This window comes from Nannospalax galili, unplaced genomic scaffold (genome assembly GCF_000622305.1).
Source record: "Nannospalax galili isolate Female #2095 unplaced genomic scaffold, S.galili_v1.0 scaffold1631, whole genome shotgun sequence".
Lineage (NCBI taxonomy): Eukaryota > Metazoa > Chordata > Mammalia > Rodentia > Spalacidae > Nannospalax > Nannospalax galili.
The window spans coordinates 94,218-112,687 of record NW_008329035.1 but is presented as its reverse complement, the minus strand read 5'-3'; the positions used below and the strand labels follow the sequence as shown (position 1 = coordinate 112,687).

At 36.5% G+C, this 18,470-nt stretch overlaps 1 protein-coding gene across 1 annotated transcript in view; it reads right to left on the bottom strand.

The window, feature by feature from the left end:
- Sclt1 (sodium channel and clathrin linker 1) overlaps positions 1-18,470 on the bottom strand; it is a 222,251-nt gene that overhangs the window by 127,163 nt on the left and 76,618 nt on the right. Inside the window, exons 5-7 of the mRNA XM_029562032.1 lie at positions 16,012-16,103; positions 6,594-6,771; positions 3,157-3,255 (exon numbers count right to left, since the gene is read on the bottom strand). Coding sequence (XP_029417892.1) covers positions 3,157-3,255; positions 6,594-6,771; positions 16,012-16,103 — 369 coding nt within the window. The remainder of the gene's footprint in view (positions 1-3,156; positions 3,256-6,593; positions 6,772-16,011; positions 16,104-18,470) is intronic.

Here is an 18,470-nt window from a genome sequence, read left to right as displayed (position 1 = left end):
GGATATGTTATTTTAGTTTTTCATGTTATTATTTTTTCTCTCTGATTTTGACATGTGAATTTCTTTTCTAGTTTCTGACTCTTGTGTGATACTCGTGCCTTCAAGTTTAGTTCTGCTTCTTTTTTTGAACTTTATGTATCTTCGTGGTTTACTTTTTGGGTATGAATAGCTGGTTCGTCTAAGCTTCTGGTTCTCTCTTTTGATTTTATATTGTTGTGGCCGGATTGATTTTGTCTTCAGGAGATCCGCGGTGGCCCAATTCCTATGTGGGTCAGAAGGTTTTCAGACTTTCTCCTTAGGTCTGGAATCTTCTAAGAAGGATTTTGGCCTCAGGAACTTGGGTGTTGGACTTACCTGCGATCCTGGCCGTGGCCGTGGCACGCAGGGATGCAAAGGCAGATGGGGTGGGAAGAAGCCCCAAGATTTCCCAGGGAGTGGATTCAGTAGCTGGATTGTACTGGATGCAAAGGATCAGGGAGAGGAAAGGTACGTCTCAGAGTCTCAGAAAGAGGCTGTCAACCCCAGAAAGAGGCTAGCGAGTGTTGCAGGATCAGGGAAGTAAAGGGAGATGAGGGTGGGGCCAGGTCCAGAAGCAGTGCTCCTCAGGCCCAGAGAAGGCACTAAGTTGGTCTGGGTGAAAAAGATCAGGAAGCAGTATTGGTTCCCCAGGTGTCTGGGGACCCAAGACTAGGAATGGCGCAGGGCCCAAACTAGTAGAGAGCAGCGGGGGAGATGGAAGGGTGAATGTGCCTTGGGGAGTCAAAGCACAGAGGGCTGCGCTATAGACTTACCCCAAGAGGTCTGAGGATGGGAGTGCAGGCTAGGAGAGTTAGCCGGTGGTGCAGGTCCCGGGAAGCAGAGAGAGGTGAGGGCGGGGCCAGGTCCAGAAGCGGTGCTCCTGGGGCCTAAGAAAGGCACTGAGTTGTTCTGGGTGAAAAGGATTAGGAAGCAGTATTGGTTCCCTAGGTGTCTGGGGTCCCAAGACTAGGAATGGCGCAGGGCCCAAACTAGGAGTAGAGAACAGAGGGGGAGATCTGTAGTTTCTGATTCTTGTGTGAGACTCAAGCCTTCAAGTTTAGGTCTGCTTTTTTTTTTTGTCAACTTTATATGTCTTTGTAGTTTACTTTTTGGATATCAAAAGCTGGTTTGTCTAAGCTTCTGGTTCTCTCTTTTGATTTTATTTTGGAGTGGCCCAATTTCTTTTGTCTTCAGATGTTTCCATGGAGGCCTAAGTCAGATGAGGATTAGATGCTCTCAGGCTTTCTCCTAAGGTCTTGACCCTCCAGGAAAGATTTTGGTCTCAGGAATTTGGGGATTGGACCAGCCTGGGAGCCGGGCCTAGGAAAGATGCTAGTCTAGTGCAGCTTGTGGCCATGCCACCCAGAGATGCCAAGGCAGATGGAAGCGGGAAGAGGCCCCAAGGGCTCCTGGGGACTGCACTGAGGAGGTGGGTTGTTCTGGATGCAATGATCAGAAAGAGGAAAGGTTAGCCCCAGTGCTCCAGAAACATGCTGGTGGGTGGTACAGGCCCAGGGAAGTAGAGGGAGGTGAGGGTGGGGCCAGTCCCAGAGTGCCCCTGAGGACCTGAGAAGGCACCGAGATGGTCTGGATTCAAAGGATCAGGAAGCAGTGGTGCTTCCCCAGGTTTCTGGGCCACCAAGACAAGGAATGGGACAGGACCCAGGCTAGGAGTAAAGACCGGCAGGGGAGATGAGAGGGTGAATGAGGCTGGGGGAGTCAAGATGCGGAGGGCGTGATGGATTTACCCTGGAGAGGCCTGCAGTTCCTGCAGGCCCAGGGTGGCAGAACTCTAGTAGTTTTTAAATGTGAATAATGACTTCACCTGCTTTATTATACTGCCATTATACCAGATTTAGTTTGAAAAAAAAAAAAGAGAAACATAGTATAGAAGAAATTACACAATACAGTATTCTTTATACTGTCTTCTAACAAGAATGTCTTCATTTACATAACAAATATTAATAAAACTAATAGAAAGAGGAGCTCAAACCTGTTAGGAAATCGGAATTTAATAGGGCTTGAAAGCTTAACCAACTACTTTAAAAAATTATTTATTTATTTAATTTTCATTTATTTCCACTTAACAACAGGGTTTGTTCTGAGAAGTGTATTGTTAATTTGGTAACTGTGAACATCATAAGACACTTATGCAAACCTAGGAGGTTCAGTGTTCATAGGTTATAAAACTGCACAGCATGTTACCAGAACATACACAGAATGGTACTTGTCTAACCAAATGTATTCAAACTGAAAACGTACCGTAAAAAAAACTAGGCAACAGGTTTTTCAGTTCTACTATAGTTTTATAAGACCACTGCCATCATAGGTTGTTCTTGACCAAAAATGTCCTTTATATGACAAGTGACTGTAATAGATTTCTAAGGGATATATTGGAAGTGTGTTTGTAAGAATGAAAACTCTACCATTTAGTTGTTATGGAGACAGTGAATATGTTAACTTTATGCTTTTAAACTAATGTTATTATAACCATGTTTGAAATTGTAGTCCATCTAGGAGAGAAATATTATTGTTCGTAGAAAAACACAGATAAGAAAAAAACTCACTGTTTATGTAAAGGAAGACTATACAGTAAATTACATTATACTGCAGAAATTCATTTTAAAGGAAAGGAACATTAGTTTTTAACCACTTATGCTAATAATGTCACATATAGTCTTTATCAATGTGTGCACAAGAATTTTAAAGTATTATTCAGTCTAGGCTGGCATTTAACTTTTGAATTTAATTTAAACATAATTAAAAATTTCCGGGGACAGGAGATGGCTTGGTGGTTAAGAGTACCTCTTGCAGAGGACCTGGGTTCAGTTACAAGCATCAACATGGAGACTCACAACTGTCCCTGGCTCCAGTTCTAGGGGATTTGACACCCTCTTCTGGTCTCTGTGGGCACTACATAACACAGGTGTATTCAAACACACAAAGGCAAAAGACACACACACATAAAAATAAATTTTTTTTTGTCTTTTTGAGACAGGGCGTCCCTGTAGCCCCAGCTGTCCTGGAACTCACAGAGATCCACCTGCCTCTGCCTCCCAAGTGCTGGGACTACAGGTGTGCACCACCACACCCAGCTAAAAGTAAATTTTAAAAATGCAAAAAAACCCCACTCCTTACTTCTTTCCTTGCTTTTATGGCAGCATCTTGTATAAGCTGAGAAACTGTTTTCTTCATCTTCTCTCTATCGTCTTCTTTTTGCTTTTCTTCAAGCAGAATCTTTAGAAAACAATCATTTCATGTAATATATCATTATTACTAGCAGAGGTAATATGCTCTTTAATTGCAATGTCTCTGTCTAGATTTGGGATACCTATAAGATCGCACATAAACCATGAATGATACTGAATTTTCCCAGCATTACTTACCTTATCCCTAATTAAACCTTTGGTGTTTATTTCAGGAAGAGGTTTCATCACTTTTCTCATCTCCAAAAAAAATCTTAATAGCCATTTTGAATTTATCTTTTTGTCTAAATCCTTACACAAAGTAAGCTACTACATCTACATATTCAATTCCTAGAAAAAAAAACCTCTCAACTTTACCTTTCTTTCATTATTATTTCATTTATGGCCCTTGTTACTTCACATCTCAGTTACTGAAGATACCATCTACTTTGTCACTTTGATGTGTTTTTCTCTCTAATAATCTGTATCTTCTACTAAAAAATATTTCCAAGTCTCACTTCTTTTGTCAGAGACAATTTCTTTCTCTGTGGAGCAAGATGCTAAAACTTGCTTGTATATAGCCATTTCCATTTCTCTTTCACTTCTAATTGAACTTTCTTTACTTGTAATGCCATTGCAAATATCAACTGAGATAATTTTCAGTATTCATCTTGATCAGAGACTTGGTCATCAGCACACCATATTATTTATTGCCTTTCCCCACCTTAACCCATCACATCTTTTCTTATACTCATTGGTTCTTTCTCTTCCTAATACTGTACTTGCCAGTTAGATGCTAATATTGGGAGACTCAATTCTCAATGCCCTTCCTTGCTAAGCTAACCAAATCTTCTAATTTTAAGTATCATTTATATATTGATAATTTCCAAATTTTTATCTATAACCCACCCAAACATCTTTCTGAGCAATTAACTCCTCCAATCATACCATATTGAATCTTTTTTTTTACTAACACATTATTCTGACCCAATCATCTGCAAAAGATAACACACATATTCTATATTCTATACACTAACATTACATACTCAGATCTTTCTTAAAAAGTTCCTTTAAAATCACTGTGACATATGTTTCTTTTAAAGATACTATTTTTATTTCTGTATATGTGTGCGTGCCTGCGTGAAGTAATATGTACCACATGCATGTGAGTGCCTGAGGTCAGAGGCCATCAGATCCCCTGAACTGGAGTTACAGGCAGTTGGATGCTATCTGATGCAGGTCTCAGGAACAGGTCTTTTGCAAGAACAGTAAGTGTTTTTAAGCACTAAGCCATCTCTTTAGCCCTGAGAAGTCATTTTATAATTCACCAAGTTCCATCAGTGCTACCTGCATGTGGGTGGGAATAGGATCATCCACTGAAGCATGGGCAACCTACTAGGGTCCACATCCCTGAAGAAAACTGACTGCATATACAGCAGCAGCCTTCACTACTCTTCAACTAGGGGTGGAAGTTCATGAGTCCCTTCCCCACCTATATGGGAATTTTGACTGGCTTGATCTTGTGCAGGGAACTATGGCTTCTGTGATTCCTAAGCGTAATGCCTTGTCATGTCCATAAGATACTGTTTCACTGAAGTCCTCCCTGACCTCTGGCTCTTACAGTCTTTTTGCCCCCTCTTTGTGATGTTTCTTGAACTTTTCAGGGAGAAGTTTGTAATACAGATGTCCCATCGGGGGCTGAGACTCCATGGTTATTCATTCTCTGCACACTGACCAGCTGTGAGTCTCTGTATTAATTTGTGTCCACTGTGAAAAGAAGCTTCTCTGATGAGAGTTTAGGGTTGCCCTAGGATATGAATTTATGAGAGTGATGTGGTGGGGTGGGTGTTGGTGGGGTGAGTATGGTCTGAGAGAAGTGGAAAGGGGGAGTGGGTAATGGATATGATCAAAATACATTGTGTACATGTATGGAATTCTCCAAGAATTAAAAAAAGTGACAAGTAACAGCTGTTGCAATTTAACAACTCTGAAAGAAACACGGGCTAATGAAGAAGGGAGCTGGGCACCCTGCTTGTTATCTGATTAGCTAAGAGAATTCTTGATTTTTTTAATAAGCAATTGCAAGATGGAAGCCCTCTAGCAATGAGTCAAGAGGGAAATTATTATCACAGTCACATGCTGCTTCTGTAAGGATCTGTGGACTTAGGACTTAAGTGAGAGATCTGATATAGGCAACTGTCTTCTCCCCATTGTATGCCACACAAAATCTAATTAATAATGCTCATACAACTAGGCTTCAGAGGGTAAAGACAGACATGTTAGTCCTGTCCTTAAATTTCCTAGCAAATGTGGATACTTAGAACAATTTCTAAGCATAATATGCCTATTGTGGAGGAGAATATATTTTATTTTTGGTGGTACTAAGAATCAAACCTAGGGGCTCAGTTTTGTGAGATAAGAATTCTCCTACTGAACTATATCCCAAGACCTACTGTATGCATTTTTACTATTTTGAGAGTGTGAGAGACAAAATTTAAGTCACAGATATGAATATTAGCTGAAAGGCATGATAAACACTTTAGTATCTCCAGTCTTTTTTCTTTCTTTTTTTCTTTTTTTTTTTTTTTTGAGACAAGGTTTCATTATATAGGCACCACTGGTGATAAATTTATGAGTGCTTGGATTACAACTATATGGCACCACACCCAACTTCCTTTTTATTTACTACTAGGTTTATAACAGTCAACTTAAAGAATTTTTGTACCTCTCTTGGAAAATCTACCATGTAAAGGAAAAAAAAAAGAACAAAAAAATGTATTTTCTATATACCCCTCATATTTCCTACCGGAGTATTCCACATAAGTACAAATGTTGGTATATAAATTAATGCAATAGTGAGCTATACATAAAAATGATAGCAATATTTAAAACTATCTACTTTTTTGTCTTTTATAAATGATACCCAATTAACAAGGGCAAAACAAAAACATGGTAGCTAGCACAGAAATCACAATGGTTAAAGGATTAAAAAAATAAATATGAGTTGAAGAATTCACTTAATCTTTCAAGTTAAATTTGATTCTGTCAATTAAGTTTCTGTTCTACTAGGGGAGCTACATAAGTGATAAAGAGGAAACAAAAGAATAAAATTCAACTGGATCAAAGATAGAGAAAAGGAGTATAACAGTATAAAGGGGGAAGAATAATGATAAGAATCAAGACAGAACAAAAGTCTGATATTTAAATACCAGTTTTGAAAAATGATTGCCATTTTTATATATTTTATATTTAATTTTACATCTAACATACAGCATAATTATTTAATGAGGAGTGATTTTGTTTCATGCATTTATTCTGCAGTTACTGATTCCTTTATTGTTAGGGCATGTGGGGTATGTCAGTATTTTATTCTTTTGTAAGTTTTCTTACCTGATTTTTTTTAAGGTTAGCTTCTTCTAAGAGTTGCATGGTATCTCTGGCTCTTGAAATAGCCTCATATTTCTCATTTTCTGAGACACTGAACTTTGCTTGTAGCTCTTTGATCTGTTTTTCCAAATGTGTTTTCTCTGTTCTTAGTAAGTTGGCTTCTTGGATTGCTATACATAATCTAGAAATTAATAATCACAATGTGAAAGTCAATTTTTTTTTAAAGGGAAGGACATAAGAGGCTTATTAAACATTCACTACAGGACTGGTATTAAGACAGTTATTTTTATTTGTATTTTCTCATTTAAACCTTGCTACAGTTCTTTAAAAGTAGGTTTTATTATATTCATTTTAAAGAAAAACATTTAGAGATTCAGCTTTTGATTAAAATAATAAAAAGAACAGTGGGACAGAGCCCGAAGTAAGACATTCTTTTTAAAACATTCTCTAAATTTAATTTTTATTTTTTAAAAATTTACAGTGTATCTTGGTTGTATCCATTCCTCCATTTTCTCCCTCCAGACCCTATAAACCACCAACATATCTCCTGCTCATCTCTTTCCCAACTTCATGTCTTTTTTTCTGAACCCACCAAGTTCTAAAATTAGTGCTGCCCATATGTGCAGTGTGTGTGTGTATGTGTGTGTGTTCCAATGGGGCATGGGCAACCTATCAATAGCCACCCCTCCCCAAAGAAAAGTGCCTCTCCTCTTCTTAGCAGTCATCAACTGTCATTAGCTCTTCAGCTAAGAGGGGGGAATTGGGAGCTCCTTCCTGCTCCATGCTGGAGTTTTTAACCAGCTTGATCTTGTGTCAGCAAACACAGCAGATGAATTCATGTGTGTAAGAGCCATGTCATATCTAGAGGACAGTCTTTCACAACACTCTTTCCTATACTCTGGCTCTTAAATCCTTTTCGTTCCCACTTCTGTCATGCTCCCTAAGCCTTGTGGGTAGACTGATATAGATGTTCCATCTATGGCTGCATGGATGAGCACCCACCATGGATGAGCACTTTTGAGCAGTTATTATCTTTGCATTAACCACCATCCTCTACAAGACGCTTTTCTAACCAAGGTTGAGAGCCACACAATTTGTCAGCAACAAGAGTCGGGCAGACAGCCAACTATGATTTTATATTGAATATGGTAATATTACTACTGATCAAATCCTTAAAGATTGAGTTGTTATATTTTTATGCTTGGTCTTTACATACAACTCGGTGGTCTCTTTTCCTATCTTCTACTAACAAAACACATCAATTTATTAATGTGTATCTATTTTTCTCTCATTTACATGATTTTATATATATGCATGCACATACACAGCACCTATATACCTATCCATATGGTTTTAAACATAATTTTAGGGGTTACAAAAATTAAAATCATAGTATAATGCTGTATTTTTCTCACTTAATATCCTTAAAAAAATCTATCAAGTAATATACCTCAAATCTCTTTCTCAATTCAAAAGCTCTACCTTTATTTCACTGTAAATTTGCATTTTTCTGACTACTGAATTTAAGGATATTTTCTTATTTTTTGTAAGCCATGTGATTTTGCTCTTTGAATTTCCTTATCTTCTCTAACCATTTTTTCCTTTTGAATTGTTCACTTGCTCCTTTATAAGAACTCTGTGTATTATAGTTGTTAGGCCTCATTTTCTTTCATTTTTCCTTTTTTTGACTTTTTGATACAGGGTCTCCTTGTAACTCCAGCTGGCCTCGAGATTTGCCTGCCTCTGCCTCCTGAGCACTAGGATTTAAAGGCGTGTGTTACCATGCCTGGCCCCTCATTTCCTTTTCTTTTTTTTTTTTTTTTTTTTTTTTTTTTTTTTTTTTGTCTTTTTGAGACAGGGTCTCCCTGTAGCCCCAGCTGTCCTGGAACTCACTATGTAGACCAGGCTGGCCTTGAACTCACAGAGATCCACCTGCCTTTGCCTCCCAAGTGCTGGGATTAAAGGCGTGTGCCATCATGCCCGGCACTTATTTTCTTATATACTACAAATATATTATTCCAAATCAGATTTTTTTTGTTGCTTAGTGTTTCTATTTAGTGGATCTTCACCAAACCTAATGCTAATATTTGGCTAGGCTAGGCTAGCTAAACAGGCCCTAGGGAAGAGCCTATCTCTGCCTCCCCAGTGCTGGGATTGAATACCACCCTACTCCTACCCTCCCCATGGGGGGGGAGTGAGTGCCTGGGAAGAGAACTCAGGTCCTCATGCTTGTACAACGAGCACTTTACCAACTGATCTATTTCTCTAGATCCATACCAAAAATTTAATATAGTTAATTTTGATGATCTTTAACCTTAGAGATTTTAGTTTTTATAAGATGACCATCCTTAGCTATACTTACTCCCAATAAACTTATTTTTACTATATTCCTTGTGGTACTGTATGACTTTAAAAATATCTGTGCAGAATTTCCTTTGATAAAAATAGACTATGAAATAAATTAAAGCTAGTTCATGGCTACTTAGCACATATAAAACTACCCTGCACAGAATTGATAGAAAATCAACATAACTTTATTAGTTAAATAGAAATAATTTAAAACTCATATTAATTTAGAAATAATTCATTTTACAATAACTCACAGAGCTGTAGTAGTGGAAAGATTTAAGATTTATCTTCGTAATATTTTATTACACTCTTTTGCTTTGTAGTATTCCAATAAGTACAGTGAGACTGCAAAAAGATTTTTATTATTGGAGAGAACTATAATTTATTAGTCATAACTATATTGCTTTCCTATAAATACCAGTTGATTGTCTTAGATGCTAGATTTTTAAAAAGTTTAAAAAGTCAAAAGAAATTTTATTTTTTTAGGGAGAAGTTACCTTTAATTTAAAAGATAATGATTTGAGAAACTAAAATAGTACATGTGAGGCTAGGTTGCTTAGATAATCTTATTAAATTTAATCCTAAAAACTGATAGTCTTCAAGACACAAAGAAAATACAACAACAACAACAACAAAATCATACCAATTTTTTTCAAAGCAATTTTGTTTGCCTTTAAATCTAAAAGTCTTTGCACTTCAATAATTTACATTTCTGTCTCCTGATAGTCTCACCTTAAAAATATCAAATTAATCTTCATTATAATATTGTCATGTAGCCCTAGTTGAAGAATCTGTAATAAAACTAATGAAATTAATTCAGTTTTATCTCACTTCCAAGATTTTTCATCCTTTATCCAATCACATTTTCCCCCACTAATTTTGAATATACAGCCTTCTATTCCATTTATAATCAGTTTAAAGTTTCTAGCATCTTTAATTTAAAAATGTACATATTCTATTATGCTTAGGAATACAGGTAGCAAGTAAAATGTCAAACAATGGCCAGGATGAAAACGGCTTTTTAGTAGGTACCTGAATAGTCGCATATTTTTATTTTAAAAGAAATATCAAACTAAAAAAAAAACAAAGTAGTAGTTTACATCAATTCTACCAATCTAACTCCTGCCTTATTTGGAAAAGCATATAAAAAATAATAAAGCTTTTTCTAAAGCGACTGCTGCTCCCTGGACTAACAGTCCAGAAGGGGGAGAAGAGTTCTTTAGAAGAGGGAAGGAAATGGCATGTTTTAAAACATTTGTGGCATTTGAAAAGACTACAAACAATTCAAAAGTTCAAATAATAGTTATTGATGTTACATTACTTAATTGATTTATTGATACTTAAAATATTTTTTTACTTTATAGGACAAAGATAGTCATTGAAAATGGTATTCCAAAAAAAAAAAAAAAAGGGTATTCCAATTTGGCAGTTTATTAAATGGGATATATTCTTGTCTGAAACACCTTCATTAAATGGTGCTTACTGATACAGTAAATACACTGCTAACTCTGTTTTCATGTATTATACAATATTTTTTAAGCTTTAAAATATACAAGCATTTTATTATAATAGCCATAGCAACAGTACTAGGAGAATCAATACAGAAAACTTCTTTTCAGAGACTAACAATATTGAACTACATATCTAGTGATTTCTTCTTAGACTGATTTCTATTCAGTTTAGGTTACATGATAGCTTTATACTATACAATACCAACACTTATCCCCCATTTTTAACAATAAAAACATAAAATATTGTTTAATAAGTAAACATCATGATACTTTTTGATTCTGTATTAACTGTGCAAAATGCTCTTAAAATAACAGAAATAAAAATCTATAGCCTTGAGTTTTTCTCAAGGGTTAACTTAAGGAGTTCAGAAAGCAATAAAATAATCAATTGTTGAAAAGTAAAGAAAAAAAAAGAAAACCAAATCCCTAGTACTTAACAATTACAAGTCCTTTCACTAGTCTCATGTAAGCTATTAAAATCAATTAGCTCTCAACCAGCTGTGAGCAAAGTAATTACTTATTAACATTTGGAGAACAGGAAACAGAAATTCAAAGACACTATTTTTTTCTAGACCACAGTGAGCTTACTCTGTGACTATATTGGAAGAGACAGCAATTCTTGGTAAGTTCAGAGTAGGAAATCATTTCTGTGTATAACAGATTACAATCAAAGATTTGAATTTTCAGCTACAAACCAAAATGTGAATTAACAGGCTATGAATATTTTATCTTTAATGGGCAACTACTGACAATTTTCAAGTCTTTTAATTAACCATTAAGGATTAGAATACAACAACACAAAATATTCTAGAATGAATCTGTGCAGTAAGATAGCAATTTAAGACAAAACTATAGAATACATTTTAAAAGCAGTCCAGACCTTCAAAAATAATTTAAAAAGTTATTGCTCCAAAAAACTCCAGGGAAATTGCATTTTCTCAAGTATTTTTCACTGTATGTATCTAGTTAGTTAGATTTTTTTTTAAACATATAATTTTTACCCAACTTCACTATCTTTTTTTTCTGCTTCAAAATGGAAAGAACATTTTGATTTTGCAACTGACTGAGGATAACTATGCTATTTGGGGGATTAAGTAAAGGTAGAAAATAACTTCTCAGCAGGCCCCAATCTTAGCGAAGAACTATTGGGTAGCTGATTATCGTTGGGTGAGGAAGAGATGATCTTTAAGGGAGTGACTCAAGATAGGCTGACTAGACCCCAGGGGATGAACTTGCATTAAGGAACTTCTGGGGACATTAACTTGACTTGACATGCCTTAACATAAATGACAGAATGCATGAAATGCAGTGGGGAGGGGCCATGAGAGGGTGCTGATGGGGAAGGGGATTATAAAGATGATTAAGATGCTGTGTAGGAAACCCACAAAAATTCAATAAAAAATGTAATAACTTCAAAAAATATAGATTAAAAAGACTGCTTATTGTTTCTCTATATTCTATATCTTTTAATTTTATTATCTGAAGTTCTTTTATAAGACAAGGTCTACTATGTATCTAAGGTTGGCCTTGAATTTATGTTCTTCCTGCCTTAACTTCCCAGTGCTGGGATTACAGGCCTGTGTTACCACATGCACACCTTCTCTTCTCGAAAGGGATCTGTATCTGACTTCCTGGGGAGTACTTGTATTTTCTTTTTAGATAAACCAATTTATAGGAATATAAAGAGACAAGGAGGCGTTACAGAGAACATCTTATAAAGCAATAAACCATTAAAAAGACTAAAAGGAGAAACAAAAGTAAATAAAAGATTGGGGGTAGGGAAGATGGGGAGAAGAGGCAGGAAGTCCAATCCCAATCAATCACTTCACATCCCAATTCTCCTTTTGGAAAAGAGTGAATTTAACGAGTCTGTTGTTTTGGACATTTTTCTATGCTTTCACATTACAGCATAAATATGGTTTCTACCTGCACTGATACATTTCCCACTGCCAATCCTTCATTCCATGTCTATGGGACATGGAGCAACCTCTGTGTTCTGTGTGCTTCATACACAGTGGAGGTGGAGCTGGGGATTTTTTGGAATAAAGTCTTGATATGATATGTGCAGATCCCATTAAGAACTCAACCTCCTGAAGCCAGTTAACTAAAACCCAAGGAAAAGGGCTTCTCTTCAGCCAAAAGGACTAAGGATGTCCACAGAGCAAAGAAGAGAGGGTAAACAAGTGGTAGTTTCAAATGAATCCATGTTATACTAGCTCAATCAAGGATTCCAGTTTTAGGGAAGATGGAGGAAGTTTAGCTTCTAGCCATATTGTGCAGTACAAGTCCTGGCTTCCTTGTTTATTTACCCCTCAAGTCTCAGTGACCAGTTTGTTGTTGTTGCTTGTGTTGCTTGGTAATTTATTTCTCTTATACTTTGTGAACTGAAGTTCACAAAGAAGACGCCATACCCATGACAAAGATTCCATAAAGGTTGATTTGACCAATTAGAATTTCATGGATTGCTACAGAGCCAGAGCCAAATTATCTTGTACTATCTTTTTTTCCTTTTAACAACAAATAATTCGTCACTTCTGTGGCTGATCCAACATTATTCTATTAGGTAAAAGTTTCAGATTAACAGACTACCAATGAAAAAGCTAAGAATGTCATCAGATATCATCTGAAACCTACAGCAATTTTCCCACAACTACCTGATTCTCCCATCAAGGTATTTGGGAAATGCCTTCACTTACGACTATCCTTTATTTTGTGATTTATAGAAATTCAAATTACATTGCCATGTTAGAATGTGCTATTTAGGGTAACTGAAGTTGTTCTCCCATGTGCACTCATATTTGGCTCAGAATAAGACTGACTCTTATTCTTTTTGATATGAAAACTATGATTATGTCAGCAATTAAGTATATAATTTGCAAGAAAATGTTTGTTTTATTGGAAAGATATTTACATTAAGATTTTTCCCTCTATAATATTTAGTCTGCCACTATTTGACTCAAATAGTCTGCCTAATTCATAATGAATCACTATTTTGTTCTCCATTTCAAGCCTATGGTACACATAACTATGAATTGCAGGCCTGAGTAGATGCTAGTGGTATATTATACTTGCTGTACCTGGCTTTTGTTCTTCTGCTGTACTGACGGTCCTGGGCTTTGAGCCCTGTGCTCCTAGAGAAACAGAGATTGCTAAGTGATACGCCCACATTTGTTCTAAAAAACGCCTCTATTTCTTTTTAGAAAATGGCTAACATTGAGGCAAATCCTGCACTCACATAGATTTATGCATGACTCAATTGTTTATTTGCCTATGTGAAATCTCAAAACTCTATCTAACTCTTTAAAAACATTCCTTATTATGAAGATTCTCCCTACTACAACAGCTTATATAAAATTTCTAAATTTGTTTGGTGCTTTTTGGTCTTTTACAGTACTAAAGACTTCTTAAACTACCCAATCAAACCTTGAAAGAAAATTTAAGAATTTCTTTTAATTTTTAAAATTATGTGTATTTATGTATATATGTGTATCTCTCTCTCTCTCTCTCTGTCTCTCTCTCTCTGTCTCTCTCTCTCTGTGTGTGTGTGTGTGTGTGTGTGTGTATGCATGTATATGTGGGTGCCCAGAGAAACCAGAAGAGTGTGTTGGATCCACTGGAGGTGGAGTGACAGGCAGTTGTGAACCAACAGATGTGGGTGCTGGGACCAGAACTCATTCCTTGGCAAGATCAGCAAACACTCTTAACATCTGGTCCATCTCTCCAGTCTCAGAAAGAAAATTTTAATTAAATTATAATTTTAGATCACATTCACATTACTGTTCTTAGAAGCACCATATACCTGTCCTCTCTCCCTCCATCCCTCCCCTACCTTCAGTGCAGACAGTGACCATTTGCTTAATAAAAAAAATGCAGTTTGTATTCGGATGTATAAATCTACATGTATTCCTTAATAAATAAGAGTTGAAATTACATATGGTAGCAGTAGCCAACCAAGAAAGAGAATAATAATCTTTGTGAAGAACTGGTGCATAGGGGCTGGAGAGATGGCTCAGTGGTTAAGAACACTGTTCTTGCAGAAGACACGGGTTCAAATCCCAGCACCCACATGGCAGCTGACAACTGTCTGTAACTTCAGTTCCAGGATATCTGACAGCCTCTTCTGTCTTCTGCAGGCAATGCATGACATGGGTGCACTTACCTACATGCAGACAATACACGCATATACAAAAATAATAAATATTAAAAAACAAAAAAGCCGGGCATGATGGCGCACACCTTTAATCCCAGCACTCGGGAGGTAGAGACAGGTGGATCTCTGTGAGTTCAAGGCCAGCCTGGTCTACATAGTGAGTTCCAGGACAGCTGGGGGGCTACAGGGAGGCCCTGTTTCAAAAAGACCAAAAAAGAAAAAAAAAATTGATGCATAGGAGGCCCAGTCCTTTTCAGACTACCTGAAAGTGCCTGATTCTGATTCTGGCCTACACGTGGTAGTGAGCTTCCCAAATTGTGCCTTGCTCATCCCCCTACCTTGGAACCATCTGCAACCCCACCCACTGCTGCAGGACTAGGCTTCTCTGACCTTTAGTAGGGGCCCAGATCTTTGCAGACCACCTGAGAGTGCCTGAATCTAGCTGCCACCTAGCGAGTTTCCAAAATTGTGCTGTGCCTGCTGGCTAGTAGGGCCTAGACCTTAGGAAGTCTCAGAATTTCTGATTGGTGCCTGACTTGGGCATCTGTGGGAGCTCCTAAGTAGCTGGTCTAGAGCCATCTGGTCCCTACAATAGAAAATCAAAAGAGAGAACCTGAAGCCTAGACTAACCAGCTTTTCATATTCAATAAGAAAATAACCAAGAAACATCAATAATACAAACAGAATCAGACTTCAGTTCAAGAAAGGAAGGCTTGAGTTTCATACCAGAATCACAGCCAACAAAAGAAAGCCACATGCCAAAATAACAGTGAAAAAAATAATAATATGAACACTTCCCAAAATATTTCCCCACCAAACATGACCAGTCCTATAGAGGAGTTCTACAATGAGAACCCCCTAGAGATAACCCAGGACACAGAATTTAAAAGAACAATCACAAACATGATCAAAGAATTCAACAAATTTAAAGAACATGCAAACGAATCAAAGAACTAAAAGAAACAGAGATAAACTTCTAACTGAATTTACAAAAGACATACAAATATTGAAGAAACCTCAGGCTGAAATGAAAAAGGAAGTGAAAAACTCAGTAAGTCAATTTGAAACTACAGGAGAAAGCCTCATCAATAGAATTAATGAAATGGAAAGCAGAACATCAAGAGTGGATGATAAAGTTGAAGAACTGAACTGGTCACACAAAGATTATGAAAAAAAAAAAACCTCACAGGACTGGAATATGTAGGAAATGTGATTTTGAATATATGTTCAAAATTGTATTACAAAATACAATAATTTCATGATTTTTTAAACTATGTTCAAATTTTAAACCATTGATTATAATTCTGATTTAGCTCTATAAGATACTTATTCTACTAAATATAACTGGAACTCCACTGTGTGGCATATATTTGAAATATACAGAAAAGGCTAGATGCATTTACCAATTTACCTTGATTCTAACTGTTTTATACTACACTGTATCTGCTGTAAGCGTCTGTCTGATGCTTCCTCTTTTCCTTGGGCAGACATAATATCTTTCTCCTAGAAAATAAAGAAACTGAAAGTTTACTTGAAGCATATGAAAATTTAATACAATAATACCATTTTATAGCATAAAGTAGTATACTATAAAGTTATGCTACTGCAATTCTAATACATAAGTTTAAGGATGCTATGACTTTAGGAAGACACATACAATAAAAAGCGTTCAGGGGCAAACTCTATCAATATAAAACAAAACCAAAAAAGATGATATTAATAGCAATGGAGAAAATAAAACATCACAAAAATTAATGCAAAAGAAGGAAGGATTTTTTAAAAAATGGATGGTAAGAAAGTTTTCTAGGAAGACATAAGTAAAAGGTATTAATATATTTCAAAGCATCACACTGTCAAAGGAGAAGCACACTATGATGATTTTGATAAGAATCAGTTAAGAGAGCAGATTGCAAAGGGAGACTAGACTGACTGCACAGAAACCTCTGCCTTATTTTTCTGGACTTGTGAAATATTGCTAGAAATCTATGTTCAGTAGCTGCCCTGATTGTCTACAATGGCACTGATGAAGTTCCTTTAAAACTGTCCATCAGTGTTATCATGATTATATAGAGATGACTTTGTCTGTTTTTCCTCCTTAGGGTTCATTAAAATTCTTACATCTGCTAATGATTTCAAATTGAGGAAATTTTTAGCCATTATCTCTCTAGGTAGCTTTCTGCTCCCTTTCCTCTCTTTTTACAATTTCAATTACACTTATGTTAGCCTGGTTCATACTGTCTCACATATCTTTTAAATATTTGAAACTGTTTTCTGGATAAGGAAATTTCTACAGTTCTATATTCAAGTTCATCATTTATTTTGTTTTCCCAATCATTTTTGGGTTCATCTAGTGAAGTGTTTTCAGTTATTCTTTTAAACTCTAGAGTTCTTATTTTTAAATTACTCATTTCTCAATCAAAATTCCATGCTTTTTCCTTCCTTCAGACCTTATTTTTACTCTAATTTCAAAACAGATTTTTAAAAATAAAACAATTCCTTGGATGTATCTATTTTAATTTTCTTTTCAGAGACAGGATCTTATGTAGTACAGGCTGAACTCAAACTTACTATATACCTAAGGATAACCTTGAACTCCTGACTCTCTTGGCTCCATTTCTCAAGTGTTGGGATTTTAAGTGTGCACTGCTGCACCTGGTTGAAATTTTTTTCATTTCCTTTTTTTCAGTGATGGATGGAGATTGAACCTAGGATCTATCAATTGTATCAGTTACTTTTTTTGCTGCTATGATGAAATACCTGACAAAAGCAATTTAAAGAGAGGAGGATTTATTTTGGCATCTGGTGTGAGATTACAGTTCATCATGGCAGGGAAAGCATGGAGGCAAGAACATGAAGTAGCTGGTGACATTTCATCCCCATTTAGGGGGGAGGGAGGGAAGAAGGGGGAGAGGGAGGGGGGAGGAGAGGCAGAGAGGGAGAGATGTGCACACACATCTAAAGAAAGGAAGGGGGGAGAGAGGGAGAGAGGAAGAGAGGGAGGGAGGGGGGGAGGAGAGAGAGAGAGAGAGAGAGAGAGAGAGAGAGAGAGAGAGAGAGAGAGAAAGTTAGTTCTGGTGCTCAGCTCACTTTCTCCTTTCTTTTTTTTTTTTCGTACAGGGCCCATGGAAAAGGGCTGCCCACATTTAGGATGTGTATTCCCACCTTACTCAACCTAACCTAGAAACTCCCTCAGACATGCCCAGAGGTTTGTTTCCATGGTGATTTTAAATCCTATCAAGTTGACAAGTTTAACCATCACACTCATACTAGGCAAGTACCTTATCACTGACCACTGAGCTATATCCCCAAATTCACCCAAAATACAATAGCTGATTTAGAATGTTTTGCCTGCTAAATCAAACTACTGGGTCCACTGAGAGTTAATTTCTATTGATGGCCTTTCCTCTATTCGCCTAATCCTTGTCCCTCAAGCACAGACCTTACTTTCCTGTCTAGTAATTTTTGGTTGAAATCTGACTATTGTTAATAATAAAGTTACTCTGGTATTGTAATCATCTTTTATTGTGTTTTTCGATTGAGGATTCTGACACAGTTACTTAGAGTGGAAAATCATCTTGCTTTTATGTGAATTCTGAAATCTGTTCCCCTACAGAATATAACAGTTGACATCAATGATTAGTTTTTATTGCTAATTTTTTTGTTCTTTGTTGTTTTTTTTTAAATTATTTAATAAGCACACAACCAGAAGAAGCAATTAATTACAATCTACTTTTGTTTTTATATAGGTAGATTCCTAGGGAGTATCCCTGTGCCTAGGTAGTTTGAGGATCAATCCAGATTTTGATAGAGGTAGGGTTCACTTGGTAATTTCCTAGTTGTTAGAAAAATTTTCCTGTAATTTCCAACTTT